General features: G+C 47.9%; 1 protein-coding gene across 3 annotated transcripts in view; it reads right to left on the minus strand.

Moving 5' to 3' along the window:
* The window catches only part of STAB2 (stabilin 2), a 128,357-nt gene that overhangs the window by 8,418 nt on the left and 106,848 nt on the right, over positions 1–13,091 (minus strand). For 2 of the 3 annotated variants that reach the window (XM_079775418.1, XM_079775417.1), the window contains 8 exons: positions 12,322–12,429; positions 10,244–10,437; positions 8,673–8,814; positions 6,244–6,377; positions 4,163–4,328; positions 3,930–4,036; positions 2,014–2,133; positions 981–1,121 (listed from right to left, as the gene is read on the minus strand). In XM_079775418.1, coding sequence (XP_079631544.1) covers positions 981–1,121; positions 2,014–2,133; positions 3,930–4,036; positions 4,163–4,328; positions 6,244–6,377; positions 8,673–8,814; positions 10,244–10,437; positions 12,322–12,429 — 1,112 coding nt within the window. Of the gene's footprint in view, positions 1–980; positions 1,122–2,013; positions 2,134–3,929; positions 4,037–4,162; positions 4,329–6,243; positions 6,378–8,672; positions 8,815–10,243; positions 10,438–12,321; positions 12,430–13,091 lie in introns of those variants that run through there. The other variant, XR_013813717.1, reaches the window with a different exon arrangement.

Genomic DNA, 13,091 nt, shown 5'->3' on the forward strand with positions numbered 1-13,091 from the left:
TCCCTTGCTGATCAGAGTGTGATCCCTTGGCTTGTGGTGTGAGCAATCACCCTAGAGTTCACTGGAAATGCAGAGGCTGAGGCCCACACTCCACCTGTTGGATTACACCCTGCATTTTAATAAACCGGCCAGTAGTTTAAATGCCAGTTAAAATGTGAGAAGCACTGGTCTAAACTACTGATCTTCGAGAATAGAAATCTTTTATTAGGTAAAAATTAAAAATCATACTTATTTCACATTTGCTACATGTCAGGCACTATTCTCACACATCACAAGCCTTGAATCACTGAATCCCCACAAAAGCCTATGATTTGACATCATGGGTATCCTGGTCATCATTACCACCATCACCACCACCATCATCATCATCATCATCATCATCATCATAGCCATCACCATTACCATTAATATCATCACTACCACCATTATCATCAAACATCAATACCCTCACCTCAGCACCATCACCATGATCGCCACTGACAAAATAATATCACCATCACCATCACCCACCATCACCAACACATCCCATCATCTCCATTTTTCATATGAGGAGATTGGGACACAGCGAAGTTGGATGACTTGTCTAAGTTCCTACAGCTAGCAAGTGGCAGAAGTAGTTGTCATAGTAGGCTCTCATTTGACTTTAAGGCTCTCATTTGACTTTAACGCCGGGGGTAGGCTGACAATCCGACAGAAACGAAGGTGGTGATCAGACAGCATTTAAAGTGGTTTCATTTATAGTTCCTCATTACCTGCTTCTGAGGCCGGTAGTCACCAATGGCTTATTTCCCAAGGGGTAGGGGTGGCTGACCAGTCAGTGTGGTGTGCTATGGTGTGCAGCTAATACCATCCCCTCACTGCAGATTTAGGGTATACTTTCACATTAGAATAGTTGCCATCTATTAAGCACATACTGTATGCTAGGAGCTTTGCATGTATTATCTCCAGTTCTTCTAATAAGCCCAGAAGACTTTGCATACCGGTTGGCGCTGGTCCTGGCTGGAGGTGATGAGCAGCTGGCTTCCCAGCCTCGTCCGCAGGAGGGTACCGTTGACAAGGTCATTGTAAAAAAGCATGCTGACATTGGCAAAGTGGTGCTCGATGTCCCGCCCAGACAGAGTCTGAGAGAAAGGAGAAATGCAAGAATGGTATTTAAAGGCCAAGCAATATTTTTTCTTTTTAATGATAATGACACAGAAAAAAATATCACTTCCCATGGCCTTGGCTTTTCTGCCTCATGTGGTGATCAGGAAAAGTCGTTTTTCACAGGCTTTGATTATCTGGGCTCTGCCAGAGGTTGCCCTCTAGCGAGGATGTGGCAGTGAGAGCCATCTTTATAGTCTAAGTGGAGCTTCCCAATGGCATCCTGGGAATAGTGGGTCTTGAGTGGGCAGAGGTGTTGCCCCACTCAGCCCTGGGGGTGGGAAGGGCCTGGGGCTGTCAGAGCCTGCAGGACAGCCAACTGTGGGAGGGCTGAGTGAACATGGCCAGTCCCTCTGTGTGTCATGGGGTGGTGACGTTTAGTGTGGTGAATTGGTTGCATAAGTGGTCCTGGTTCTTCACCCCTCCCTGTATCCTTGCTCTTTGTCATGTAAATGTGAGGGCCTCCCACTCCGACTTTGGGCTCAGCTGTGTGATTTAATTGGGCCAGTGGCATGTTAGCAATGTGATCAGACTGGGGCTTGCAAAGTGCTAGCAGGACCAGACTTGCTCTCACCATGTCCTGCTGTCTCCAGGAAAGCATGCCCGGGCTAGCTAGCTGGAGGGTGAGAGCCCTGAGCAGCTGAGCCGCAGACTGCCCACCTAGATCCTCCACCAGCCAGCCCATCTCAGACACATGAGCAGGCCTGGCCAAGACCAGGACTGCCAGCTGATCTGTAGATGTGAGAGCTGAATAAATGCGTAGCTACTGAGTTTTGGGGTCATCTGTGCCTGACTCTTTCATGTGGATGGAGAACTGATACTGTCTAGAAGAATTAGGTCTACAGCACAGACACCAGGGACCTGACTCACCTCATTTCCCCCCAGCCCGCTGTTCTGTGGCACGAAGAGGGTGCCACGGATCGCCAGGTCAGTCAGGCGGTTCAGGAATGCCCGGCCTCTGGCCGAGCTGTTGGAGTAGGCCAGCACTTCCTGGGGAGGAGAAGGGAGTGATCAGAAGGAGAGGACCACATCGCCATCTGGGAATATTCCCGTTGTGAGCCCAACTCAGGCTGCCGCTTGCTCATCTGCCTTCAGCTTGTTAGAGTTTCAGGAGCACTTTCCTTTTCTTCAGTGAATGCTGTGGTCCTAAATCACAGCCATACCAGTGACCATTCTCAACGTGGCAGACGGCACAGTCCTCGGAAACATTAAGTCAAATCTTGAGTCTTCTGTGGTCAAAACCCTGCAAGGGCCTCCACTTCACTCAGAGGAAAAGTCGAAGTCCTTACAATGACCCATGAAGGCCAAACCTGGACACTGTGGCTCCTCAGACCCCATACCCAGCTTCCTCTAGCTCACTCTGCCCCAGCCACACTGGCTTTCCTGCTGCTCCAACCTGCCTGGCATACTCCAGCTTTCATCCTGTGCCTGGCAGTTCCTTCTTCATGGAATGGTCTTCCCCAAATCTGCATGTCTCAAATGTCACCTTCCTCATCTCTCTATGCAAAATGGAAACCCTGTGGTTCCCCTCTCCACCCCACCTCCCTGCTCTACTCACTGCCCCGCCCCCATATACCTTCTAGCAGTCAATAGGATTTACTTGTTTACTCTGTTTGTTTATTATGTTTGTGTGTTTTCTTCACTAATATAGCTCAAGCACATAGTAAGTGCTCAATAAACACTCACTGAACAAATTATGAGCAATCACACTACCCAGTTCAACTTAGCCACTGTGCAGACGCGAATACTACTGCCCAGATAAATTAGTTTGCTGTAGGGCACATAGCCAGTGGGTTTTATTTTGACACTGTCTTTTCTCTGAAATGTGGTCACGAGCCAAGCTCCCAGAGAACAGAAATGTTGGATTGGGCGATTATCTTAGAGTACTTATGGTAACCCTGATTTTTAGATCAGTTAGATAGATACCGTTGGTCTGTGGACAAAGATTCACCATTTAGGGGGGCTTAGATTAACTTCTGCTCTGATTCTGAAAGCCCCATATTTATGCATAGTCTACTCTCCTTGGCTGTGTCCATGACCTTGCTCAGCCTCAGTTTCTTTGTCTACAAAGTGGGAATAATAGCAGAAGTGAGCTCATAAAGTTGTGTGAAGATTTATTCCTTCTAACAATGACTTATTGAGCACCTGCTCCACGCAAGTCACAAGGCAGAGAAAATCCTTCCCCTTACAGAGCTTACATTCTGCACAATTAGTGAAAGGGCTCAGTGCAGAGTAAATTCTCAGGAAATATTAGCTTTCTTGGTATTGTTGTTATTATTATTAGCTCAGACTTTTGATCAGTCAACTTCAAACCCTTCTCCAATGGGGGCTTTCTCTTCATTGGACATAATGTGTGGACGATTCAAATGACTTTAAGTGCAGTGCAAAATACAAGTTGACACCATGTGGATGGTTTGGCTCACTGTGTGATCACCAGGCAGGCTTAGTTCACTATGTCCCGTCCTGTCCCTGAAGATCAGACTCTCAAGATGGCTCCAGATGCACATGTGATGGCCTCAGGTCTAAGTACTTTACAAATATGAACACATTTAATTATCACAATGACCTTAAGTTGGTGCTTTCATTATTTCCATTTTACAGATGAGAAAACTGAGGCCCAGAGAAGAAAGTAACTTTAAGGAGATGCAACAAGTGGCAAACCCAAGCTTCAAATTCAGGCAATGTGGTCCAGTGCCCATGCTCCTAACCATGACTGTGAGCCTTTGCCTTCTGCTTTGAGGCAACCCCTCCTTCCCTGAGTGAAAACGAGCAGACACGGTACCTACCATCAGGAAGTTTGTGAGTGAAGGGAAGGACATCAGGACCTGCAGTAGATTTCCACTGCACGAGAAGCCATCTCCCACGTAGCCCACCTTGCAGGTGCAGTTCACATCTGGAAGGCAGGGGCACATGGCAGGGACCTCAGCTGCCAACCTCACCCTTGAAGATTGGCTGGCCAGGCTGAGGATGGCTCACCAGCTGTGTGGCCTGGAATCAGAAGTGCAGCTGGGAGGATTACCTTTCACCCGGTAGCAGAAGACATCCCACATTTCACTCTTGTTGTTTCTTGGTCCATAGTCCACTATCCCAACAACACCAGAGCCACAGTTCTGGGAGGCGTAAGCTGTGGGGTAGGCAACCCGCCCACTCTCAAGCCAGCCTGCTGAACAGATGTGGTAGTTGGCCTGTAGGGACACAGATGTGGCTATGGGTTAGCTGCAACTTCATATTTGTTGTGGAGTCCTTTGGTTAATGCCTGATCTCCCCCATCAGACTGTAAACTCTAGGGAGTCAGGGGTCATGGCTCATTTTGCCTGTTGTACCCCTCTGCCTGTAACGTAGTAGATGCTCATTAAGTTTTTGTTGATTGTCCCATTGTATAGACAAAAGTGGTGCCCTCTCTTTCTTGTAGGCGCCTGAGTCCTTCACACTCATTTTCCTTTTCTCTGCTCTTGAGAAAGGATTTGCTCTTAGCCATTTACTCCTAGTGAAAATTCTTCTGCTTACGGATTGGCAGAACTCTAACTGATCATCACCACCATCATCACTATCATCATCATCATCATCATCATCATCATCACTAACTATCATCATCCTTACCATGTTCAACATCACTGTTATCACCTTCATCATCACCATCATTATCACCACCATCACCATCACCATCACCATCATCATCTTCATCATCACCATTACCATCATCATCATCATCATCATCATCATCATCATCATCACACAATGAGAGCTTATTCTGGGCCAGGTTCTGTTGCAAGGGCTTTTCATGCATCAACACCTTTAACCCTCACATCTTTGAGAGAAGAACTTTAAAAATTTCCCTATATTTCCCAGCCAGTGTGGTTCAGTGCTTGAGCATTGGCCTATGAATCAGGATGTCATGGTTTGATTTCCGGTCAGGGCACATGCCCAGGTTATGAGCAGAATCTCTGTGTGGGGCATGCAGTTGATCAGGAGGCAGCTGATCAATGATCCTCTCTCATCATTGATATTTCTATCTCTCGCCCTCTACCTTCTTCTCTGAAATCAATAAAAAATATATTTAAAAAAAGTTCCCTATCACATAACTGAGAAAATGGAGGCAAAAAGGAATAATGACTTGCTCCAAGTCCTACAGCCAGCAAATAGCAGAGCTGAGCTGCACACCCAGGCAGCCTCCTCCAGAGTTCTTAATTTTAAAAGCTGAGTTCATACTGTATGCCAGTCACTGTGCCATTTCACCTTTAATCCTTATACAAACATGCCAAGTAGGACAGAGGTTTCAATGGCTTGATCAAGGCCACACAACCAGCAAGCAGGACAGCAGAAATTCAGACCCTCCAAGATGCTGTGTCCTGGCATCAAAGGCTTTGTCAGGTCTGAGGAAAGGTAGAGAGATGGGTAGTGATGGAGGTTGGAGGAAGAGTTCTAATATTATTCCGTGTAGGCAGTCACCTCCTTTGCTCCCACTGAGCAATCACTAGGTAACTCCAAGGTGCTGGCCTTTTCAAATGTGCAGGCTTCTGGTTTTTAAGGCCAGGGCTCCACTTCCCACCTGGCTGTGGCTGAGAGCTAGGCCATCCTCAGTCACCTCCTTCTCAGCCCCTTCAGACACAGGGAAATCCAGCTAATCCAGAGAAATGGGACTGCTTTGTGGATTCAGGGAGATGCCAGGCTTGTGGTCATTGATGTCTTCCTGGGCTCCAGCTGTGAGGTATGCACTCCCAGTCTGTGCCTCTGCTGGGGCAGTTGAATGTCATGGTCAAGAACAGACTTTTGGAGTCAGGGCTACATTTGACCACTGGATCTTCCACTTCCTGGCTAGGTGACACTGGACACATTATTTAACCTTTCAGAACCTCACTTGCCCTACCTGTACCCCCAGGCATGTTGTAAGGATGGACAGTAATGTCAATGAACCACCCCTCACAGTGCCTGACACATAGTAGACCCCAAATGGCTGTGACACATTGTTATTATGGCTCCAGGAGCTTCCTGCACTCCCCTCCAAGAAGGCAACAGCCAAAGTGTCCCCATGTTAAGAAGAGCCTGTAGCTCCTCCCCAGCAGACCCTGCCGGCATGGTACCCACCAACTGGGGACCCACCTTCTGAGCATAGGAGAGCTGGTTGTACGTCGCCATGGTTGCAGCTTCATTGGCACAGGCCTCTTTGGCCTTGTCAAAGGTCAGCTTATACTGGCCCAGTGGGGAGCGGAGATGGAACACCCCAACGGTGGCATCTAGAGAGGGAAAGAGAGGAACCGCCCAGGTCAGTATTTCCTGCAAAGAACTTAGGAGAACGTTCAAAGCAGAAGGCCAGCTACTGAGTCTCTGTATGTGGAATCACCCATTTGTCCTTTTGTATCTGGCTTATTTCATGTAGCATGTTTTCAAGGTGTGATCATGTTGTAGCACGTATCAGAGTTTCATTCCTTTTCAAAGCTGAATACTAACCCTGCTGTAGGGATAGACTACATTTTGTTTACCCATTCATTTGTGGATGGGCATTTGGGTTGTTTCTACCTTTTGGCTATCCTACCTAATAAAATAGCAATATGCAAATTGACCGCACCTTCGCTATGACAAAACCACGCCCACCGGCCAATCAGGGTGAGTATGCAGATTACCCAACCAAGATGGCGGTTAATTTGCATACGTGGAGGGAGGGAGGAGTGAAGACTGAAGACCACTTAGAAGGAAGAGAAAGGAAAAAAAAAAAGAAGGAAGAGGAAGGAAAAGCGGAAAGCAAGGTGGCTGCCAGAGGGAAAGCCTGGGCGGGGGGAGCGGGGCGGGCAGCAGCGGCCCGTGGGTGCAGGCACAGCAGCTGCAATGCAACCGCAGTGGCGGCTTGCAGGATTCTTCCTGCAAATGGGCTACTAGTTGTGAATAATGCTGCTGTGAACATGGGTGGACAGATATCTATTTGAGTCTCTGGTTTCAGTTTTTTTCTATTCTTCTCTCTCGTTTCAATTGGATCATCAGCATGCGATAAATTACTATCTTCTGTCTTATTAGTTTTTTTTTCCTCGTCTTATGAATTAAAATTTTTTCCCCAAAAAATTTTATAAATTTTTGAATTTCTCACTTAGAATGTCCTTCTAAGTAGACAATGTCATTATCCTATGTGCTTTCCCTGCTTATATGTACCCTCTAGCTCATGCATGCCCAAATGATGTCGTAGGATGGACAGTAATGTCAACAAACCACCCCTCACGGTGCCTGACGCATAGTAGACCCCCAATGGGGTCTTAGGGCTTAATTTATGTTATGGACTGAATGTTTGTGTCCTCCTCAAATTCCTACGTTGAAATCTTAATCTCATTGTGATGCTATTAGAAGGTGGGGCCTTTGGGAGGTAAGTAGGTCATGGGGGTGGAGCCTGCATGAATGGGCGGAGCCTTAATGAGAAGGACCACAGAGAGCTCCATTGTCCTTTCTGCCTTGTGAGGACACAAGGAGAAGTTGGCCGTCTGCAGCCCGGAAGAGGGTCCTTAACTAGAACCTACTGTGCTGGCTGGCACCCTGACCTTGGACTTCCTCCTCTAGAACTGGGAGGAATCAATTTCTTGTTGTTAATGAGCCACCCCGTCTATGGTAGCAGCTCAAATGGACTAGGACAGTACATAACAGGTCTTCCATAGATAGTTATTATTGAGATGCTAAGAACTGCCTCACTAAAGCAAGCCGAGCCCGTCTGAGACGTCTGTTTCACCTTCTGAGACCGAGCCCTCCTTGCCCTGGCTCAGAACTCGTTTGTGGGCCCTTTATGGCTCTCCTCCATCAGGTTTCAAGATGCCCTGTCAGCTGCACCTCTGTACTTAGTTTTACCATCCCTGTGGGGTTATTATAAGCCATCCACATCAGCCTTGGAAGTAGGCGAGCCTGTGCCAATCATGTGCTACTATCCACACAACTGCAAAGACATTGCTTCTGCTCCTGGCAGCCACTTCCTCTTCGTTATTTAAACCCTTAACTATGCTCCTTTCCAATTAAGGGTGGCAGGGATTGCTAAGCAACTGGAGGAAAGCAAGTATCAGGAAAATTCACCTTTGAGCTCCCGTCTCATTCTCAAGGCTCAGGGTACAATTCTGAGTTACTTGCCCCTCCACTCAGGGCTATGCACGGGCTGTTTGGCCTCCGATTTTTTTTGTATTTTAAAAGGTTCATTAACTTGCCAATTTTTAAACATCCTCCCCAGAGGATATTTTTTTTTTCTATTGATTTCCAGAGAGAGAGTAGAAGGGAAGGAAGGAGGGAGGGGGAGAGAGAGATATCAACAGGAGAGAAACACATCAACTGGTTGCCTCCTGCGCACACCTGGGGATGGAACCTGCAACCGAGGAATGCGCTCTTGATAGGGAACTGACACTCCAACCTCAGAGCCAAACCGGCCAGGCAAGTTGTAGAATTTAATGCAATTAAAATGTTTACTTTTTAAAAGTTAAATTGTTTTTCTTTTCCTCTTGCACAGATCCCCCCTCCCCCCACGCCTGAAGACCAGGTGCTTTGGGCCCGCAGCCCCTCGCCACACTGACCCTGGAAGTGGAGGTCGGCACAGTGGGCATCGGCGTGGCACTGTCCGTTGTCCTGCAGGCAGCGGTCGATGGGCAGCTGCTCCGGCTCACAGTCCACCCCGTCTCCTACGTAATGACTTTTACACTCACACTTGTGCCTGCCCTGTGGGGAGAACGGAAAGGTGAAAAAGCCCCCTGGCTAGCACCCCCTAGCGCTCTGTGGCCCACCATCCAGCATAGGAAATGTTCAGAAGGATCGAGAATATATGCCTCTCCTGTCCAGTGGGAAAGAAGTAACTGCCACGTAGTGTTTGTTCAGGATCATGATGAAATGCTGTCCTTTACATCTCCCTGACCCCTAAATAAGGCAGCTCCCCATGCCTCTGCCGCACTGGCTGGGTCACGTTCTTCCTGACCCTTGGGGCTCTCCGAGAGTGTCTTGTGTGTGAGTTCTGCACTGAGCATCGCCCCTCCCTCTGCTCGAATACAAGCGCTTTGTTGTGACATCCCTGGCACCTGCAACAGCACATAGTAGGTGCTTGATGACCATTTGTTGAATCCGTGAATGATCTCATTTGATCCCACAACAATCCTATGAGATCTGCATTATTATTAGGCCCACTTTGCAAATGAGGAAACAGAGGCTCAGAGAGGTTAAGTAGCCAGCCCCAGGCCACACAGCGTATACTGTAAGTCCAGGAGCTGAGACTTAAAGGCTGTCTGACTCTGAGTTCATGTTATAACCACTGTGGACATTATCTCCCACCATCTTCTCTTCCCACCAGATAAACAGGGCTCCAGGTGCTGGTTCCATTCTAAAAAGACTTGAGGGCCTACCCAGTTTGGTTCAGTGGATAGAGCATCAGCCTTTGGACCAAAGGGTCCCAGGTTCGATTCTGGTCAAGGTCACATGCCCAGATTGTGGGCTCGATCCTCAATAGGGGGTGTGTAGGAGGCAGCCAATCAGTGATTCTCTTTCATCATTGATATTTCTATCCCTCTCTCCCTCTCCCTTCCTCTCTGAAATCAATAAAAATATATTAAAGAGAGAGAGAGAGAGAGAGAGAGAGAGAGAGAGAGAGAGAGAGAGAGAGAGAAAGAAAGAGAAGGTGGCCTGTTGGTGCCTGTTGTTTAAAAAAATTAATAAATAAATAAAAAGGCTCGAGGGAGTGCCCAAACCTGCACTTTCCCACCACCTCTTACCAACTCTTTTTGTTTTAGTAAACTTTTGAGTTTGGATAATTTTAGATGTACAGGAAAGTTGCAAAGATAGCAGAGAGAGTTCGTCCCATCTGCCCTCCACCCAGTCTCCCCGAATGTTACCATCTTACGTCACCATAGTACACGTGTCAAAGCTAAGAAATCAGCGCTGGTCCATTACTATGAACTAAACAATAGACTTTCTGTGGAGTTCACCAGTTTTTCCACGAAGGTCCTTTTCTGGCTTAGGATGCCACCTTGCCCTTGGCTCGCCGACTTCACAAGAAGTAGACGGAGGTGGGCAGAACGCTTAGGAAGAGGCCGAACGGGAAGCAGAGGGGAGAAGAGGCCGAGGGAGGCCCCAGAAGCTGATCCTGGGAAGACAGACTCACCGGGCCAGTCATCCTGCAGGTGGCATGCTCATGACACCCCCCGTTGAGGCCGTCCGCACACGGGTCCACCTCCGAGCAGCTGCGGCCGTCCCCCTTGTAGCCCTTCGGGCAGCTGCAGGAGACCTTGGTGCCCTTCTGGGAGCACCTGGCGACCTTCGCGCAGCCCCCGTTGTTCTGTTTGCAGAAATCCACCACTGCAAGAGCAGGGAGAGAGGGCTCATGAGCCACTGTCTGTGCAACGGGCTTCAGATTGGGCTACGGGTCACCTCGGGACCCGTGGCCCCAACATGTTGGTGCCCTCTCCCCAGACCCTCTGTGTTAGCCTTTGCAAACACTAACAACCTGCGGCGAATCCTCTCATAGACCAGGCCTGAAGACATCAGTCCACCTCTGCCCCTTTGTCCCATACTGCTAGCCTCCACTTGGGCAGCACTTTTCTGCAGGAGTTTGGGTGTTTACTAGTAATATTAGGACAGTTATGCGTATATATGTGTGTGTAGAGTTAGCCTACTACGGAGGATGTGTGAGATAGACATGACTCCATTCTACAGATGAGCACACGGAAACTCAGAGAGCTTCACTGATCTGGTGAAGGCAAAAGAGCTAGAACGTGGCGGGGCTGGGATCTAAACCCAGGTTGGTTTGACTCCAAAACCTGTGCTGTCCCCACTGTTGTGCTGCCTCTTAGCACCTTTGTTTGCACAACCCCCCAAATTTCAACACCGTCATAGATTAGCTCTAGCCTCAGGAGTAGCTGGAAAGCCATCTGGTATCCCTTACCTGCCTTTTTGCCTAGAGTTGTTGCAGCCACTTGAGACCCTGAGGGAATGGACATTAGGACAGAAGGCCTCACCCTAAGGATGGTGGGGTAGAAAGACAGACCTGGGACTTTGCTGCCATTGTTGAGTGCTGAACCATTTCTGGACTGCCTTGTGGCAGATTACAAAAGAGCAGGCATAGCCCTAGTTGGTTTGGCTCAGTGGATAGAGCATCGGACTCCGGACTGGAAGGCCCCAGGTTCGATTCTGGTCTAGGGCGCATGCTCGGGTTGCAGGCTCCATCCCCCAGTAGGGGGCATGCAGGAGGTAGCCGATCAATGATACTCTCTCATCATTGATGTTTCTATCTCTCTCTCCCTCTCCCTTCCTCTCTGAAATCAATAAAAATTTATAAAACAAAACAAAACAAAACAAAACAGCAGGCATAGTGAGATCTCATTTTTGTAGGGAAAGTCTATATCTCTGTGAATAATTATTCGTGAAAAAAGAAAGTACTGTGGCCAAGATTTTTCACTTCCCCTAATACCTATTGTCTCCTTTATCTATAGATTTTTAACTGGGCTCATGGTTGCCTAATGAAAGACTGCATTTCCCAGGCTTCCTTGCTGCTACATGTGCTAGATAGTGAGGGTCCAACCAATGGGATAGGAGCAGACAGGATTTTAGCAACTACTAGGTGTGCCCTTAAATCTCCTTCCTCTCCCTCTCCCTCCTGCTGCCTGGGATGTGTTTACGGTGGTGGCTATCTCAGGTCAGGCAACTGAATGATGGCAGAGCAACAAGATAGAAGGAGCCTGGGCTCCCCGATGACCTTTCAGAGTGATACCTCATGTTAGCCATGGATACCTCCATCCAAACTGTTCTACGAGATGAAAATAAACATCTAAACATCAGCCATATTTACACCACTGTTCCTTTGGGTCTCTGTGTGGCTGAACCCATATCCTCACTACTAAATACAGACATTGCAATGTTCAGAGTGGTTCTTATTAAATAGTGAGAGTATGTGTAGTTTTAACTATTTTTTAAAAAAATACTATAGTGTATCTTCTGAATTTTTTGAAGTAAGACTGGAATACTCATAGAGTTTGAAAAACACTATAAAATAAAGTGCAACACAGTTTGCAAAGCAATTTCAAACCATGACCTGGGAGGTGGGCAGGTCAGGTGTAAGCAAACCCACTAAGGAAACTGAGTCACAGAGGGGGTGGGTATTGCCAAGTGGCCCAGGTAGGAGGTAGAAGGGCCAGGATGGAGCCCAGACTATGACTGTTTCACACATGCACAAATGGGACCCACCTGTGCACGTTATTCCGTCGCCTTCATAATTCAGGTTACACTCACACGTGTTGTTCTCCTTACAGGTAGCGTGAGCAGAACAAGGAGGTGTGCACACTGGGGGCAAAGCTGTGAAGAAAAAGGTCACCATTCATCCTGTGTCATGGTGAGAAGAGTTGAGACCCACTTAAGCTGTCTCCCCAAGACTCCCCTCTGAGTTGCCACTGTGTTTCAAAAGTGTCCCCTCATAGCCGAGGAATGGGGTGATTTGCTAAGGTCCCTTCTAGCCTGGAGATCCTGAGATTCTGGAATTACTCCTTTATATTAAGACATTATCTCTGCGATGTTAATCAGATTAAAATGCAAATATGTTACCTTTGGGAGCAACCAATTAGAACTTTCTATGTCCAAATTTGCTAGCAGACGTGAATGTGGCAGATTAGCTCTCTGGTGCTAAGGGCTAGGGGTTCCAGATGGAGGTGGTTAGATTGGAGGAGAGCCCAGCTGGTGTGGCTCAGTGGTTGAGTGTTGACCTATGAACCAGGAGGTCATGGTTGGATTCCCAGTCTGGGCACATGCCCTGGTTGTGGGCTCGATCCCCAGTAGGGGGCATGCAGAAGGCAGCTGACCAATGATTTTCTCTTATCACTGATGTTTCTCTCTCTCTCCCTCTCCTTTCCTCTCTGAAATGAATAAAAATATATTGAATTGGAGGAAAAATTCTGAGGGGCTTTGGTGATTGGATGGGGCTGCAGCACCCACAGGCTGCAGGAAGCCAGGTGGCAGTCAGG

This window comes from Cnephaeus nilssonii, assembly GCF_951640355.1.
Source record: "Cnephaeus nilssonii genome assembly, chromosome: 6".
Taxonomy (NCBI): domain Eukaryota; kingdom Metazoa; phylum Chordata; class Mammalia; order Chiroptera; family Vespertilionidae; genus Cnephaeus; species Cnephaeus nilssonii.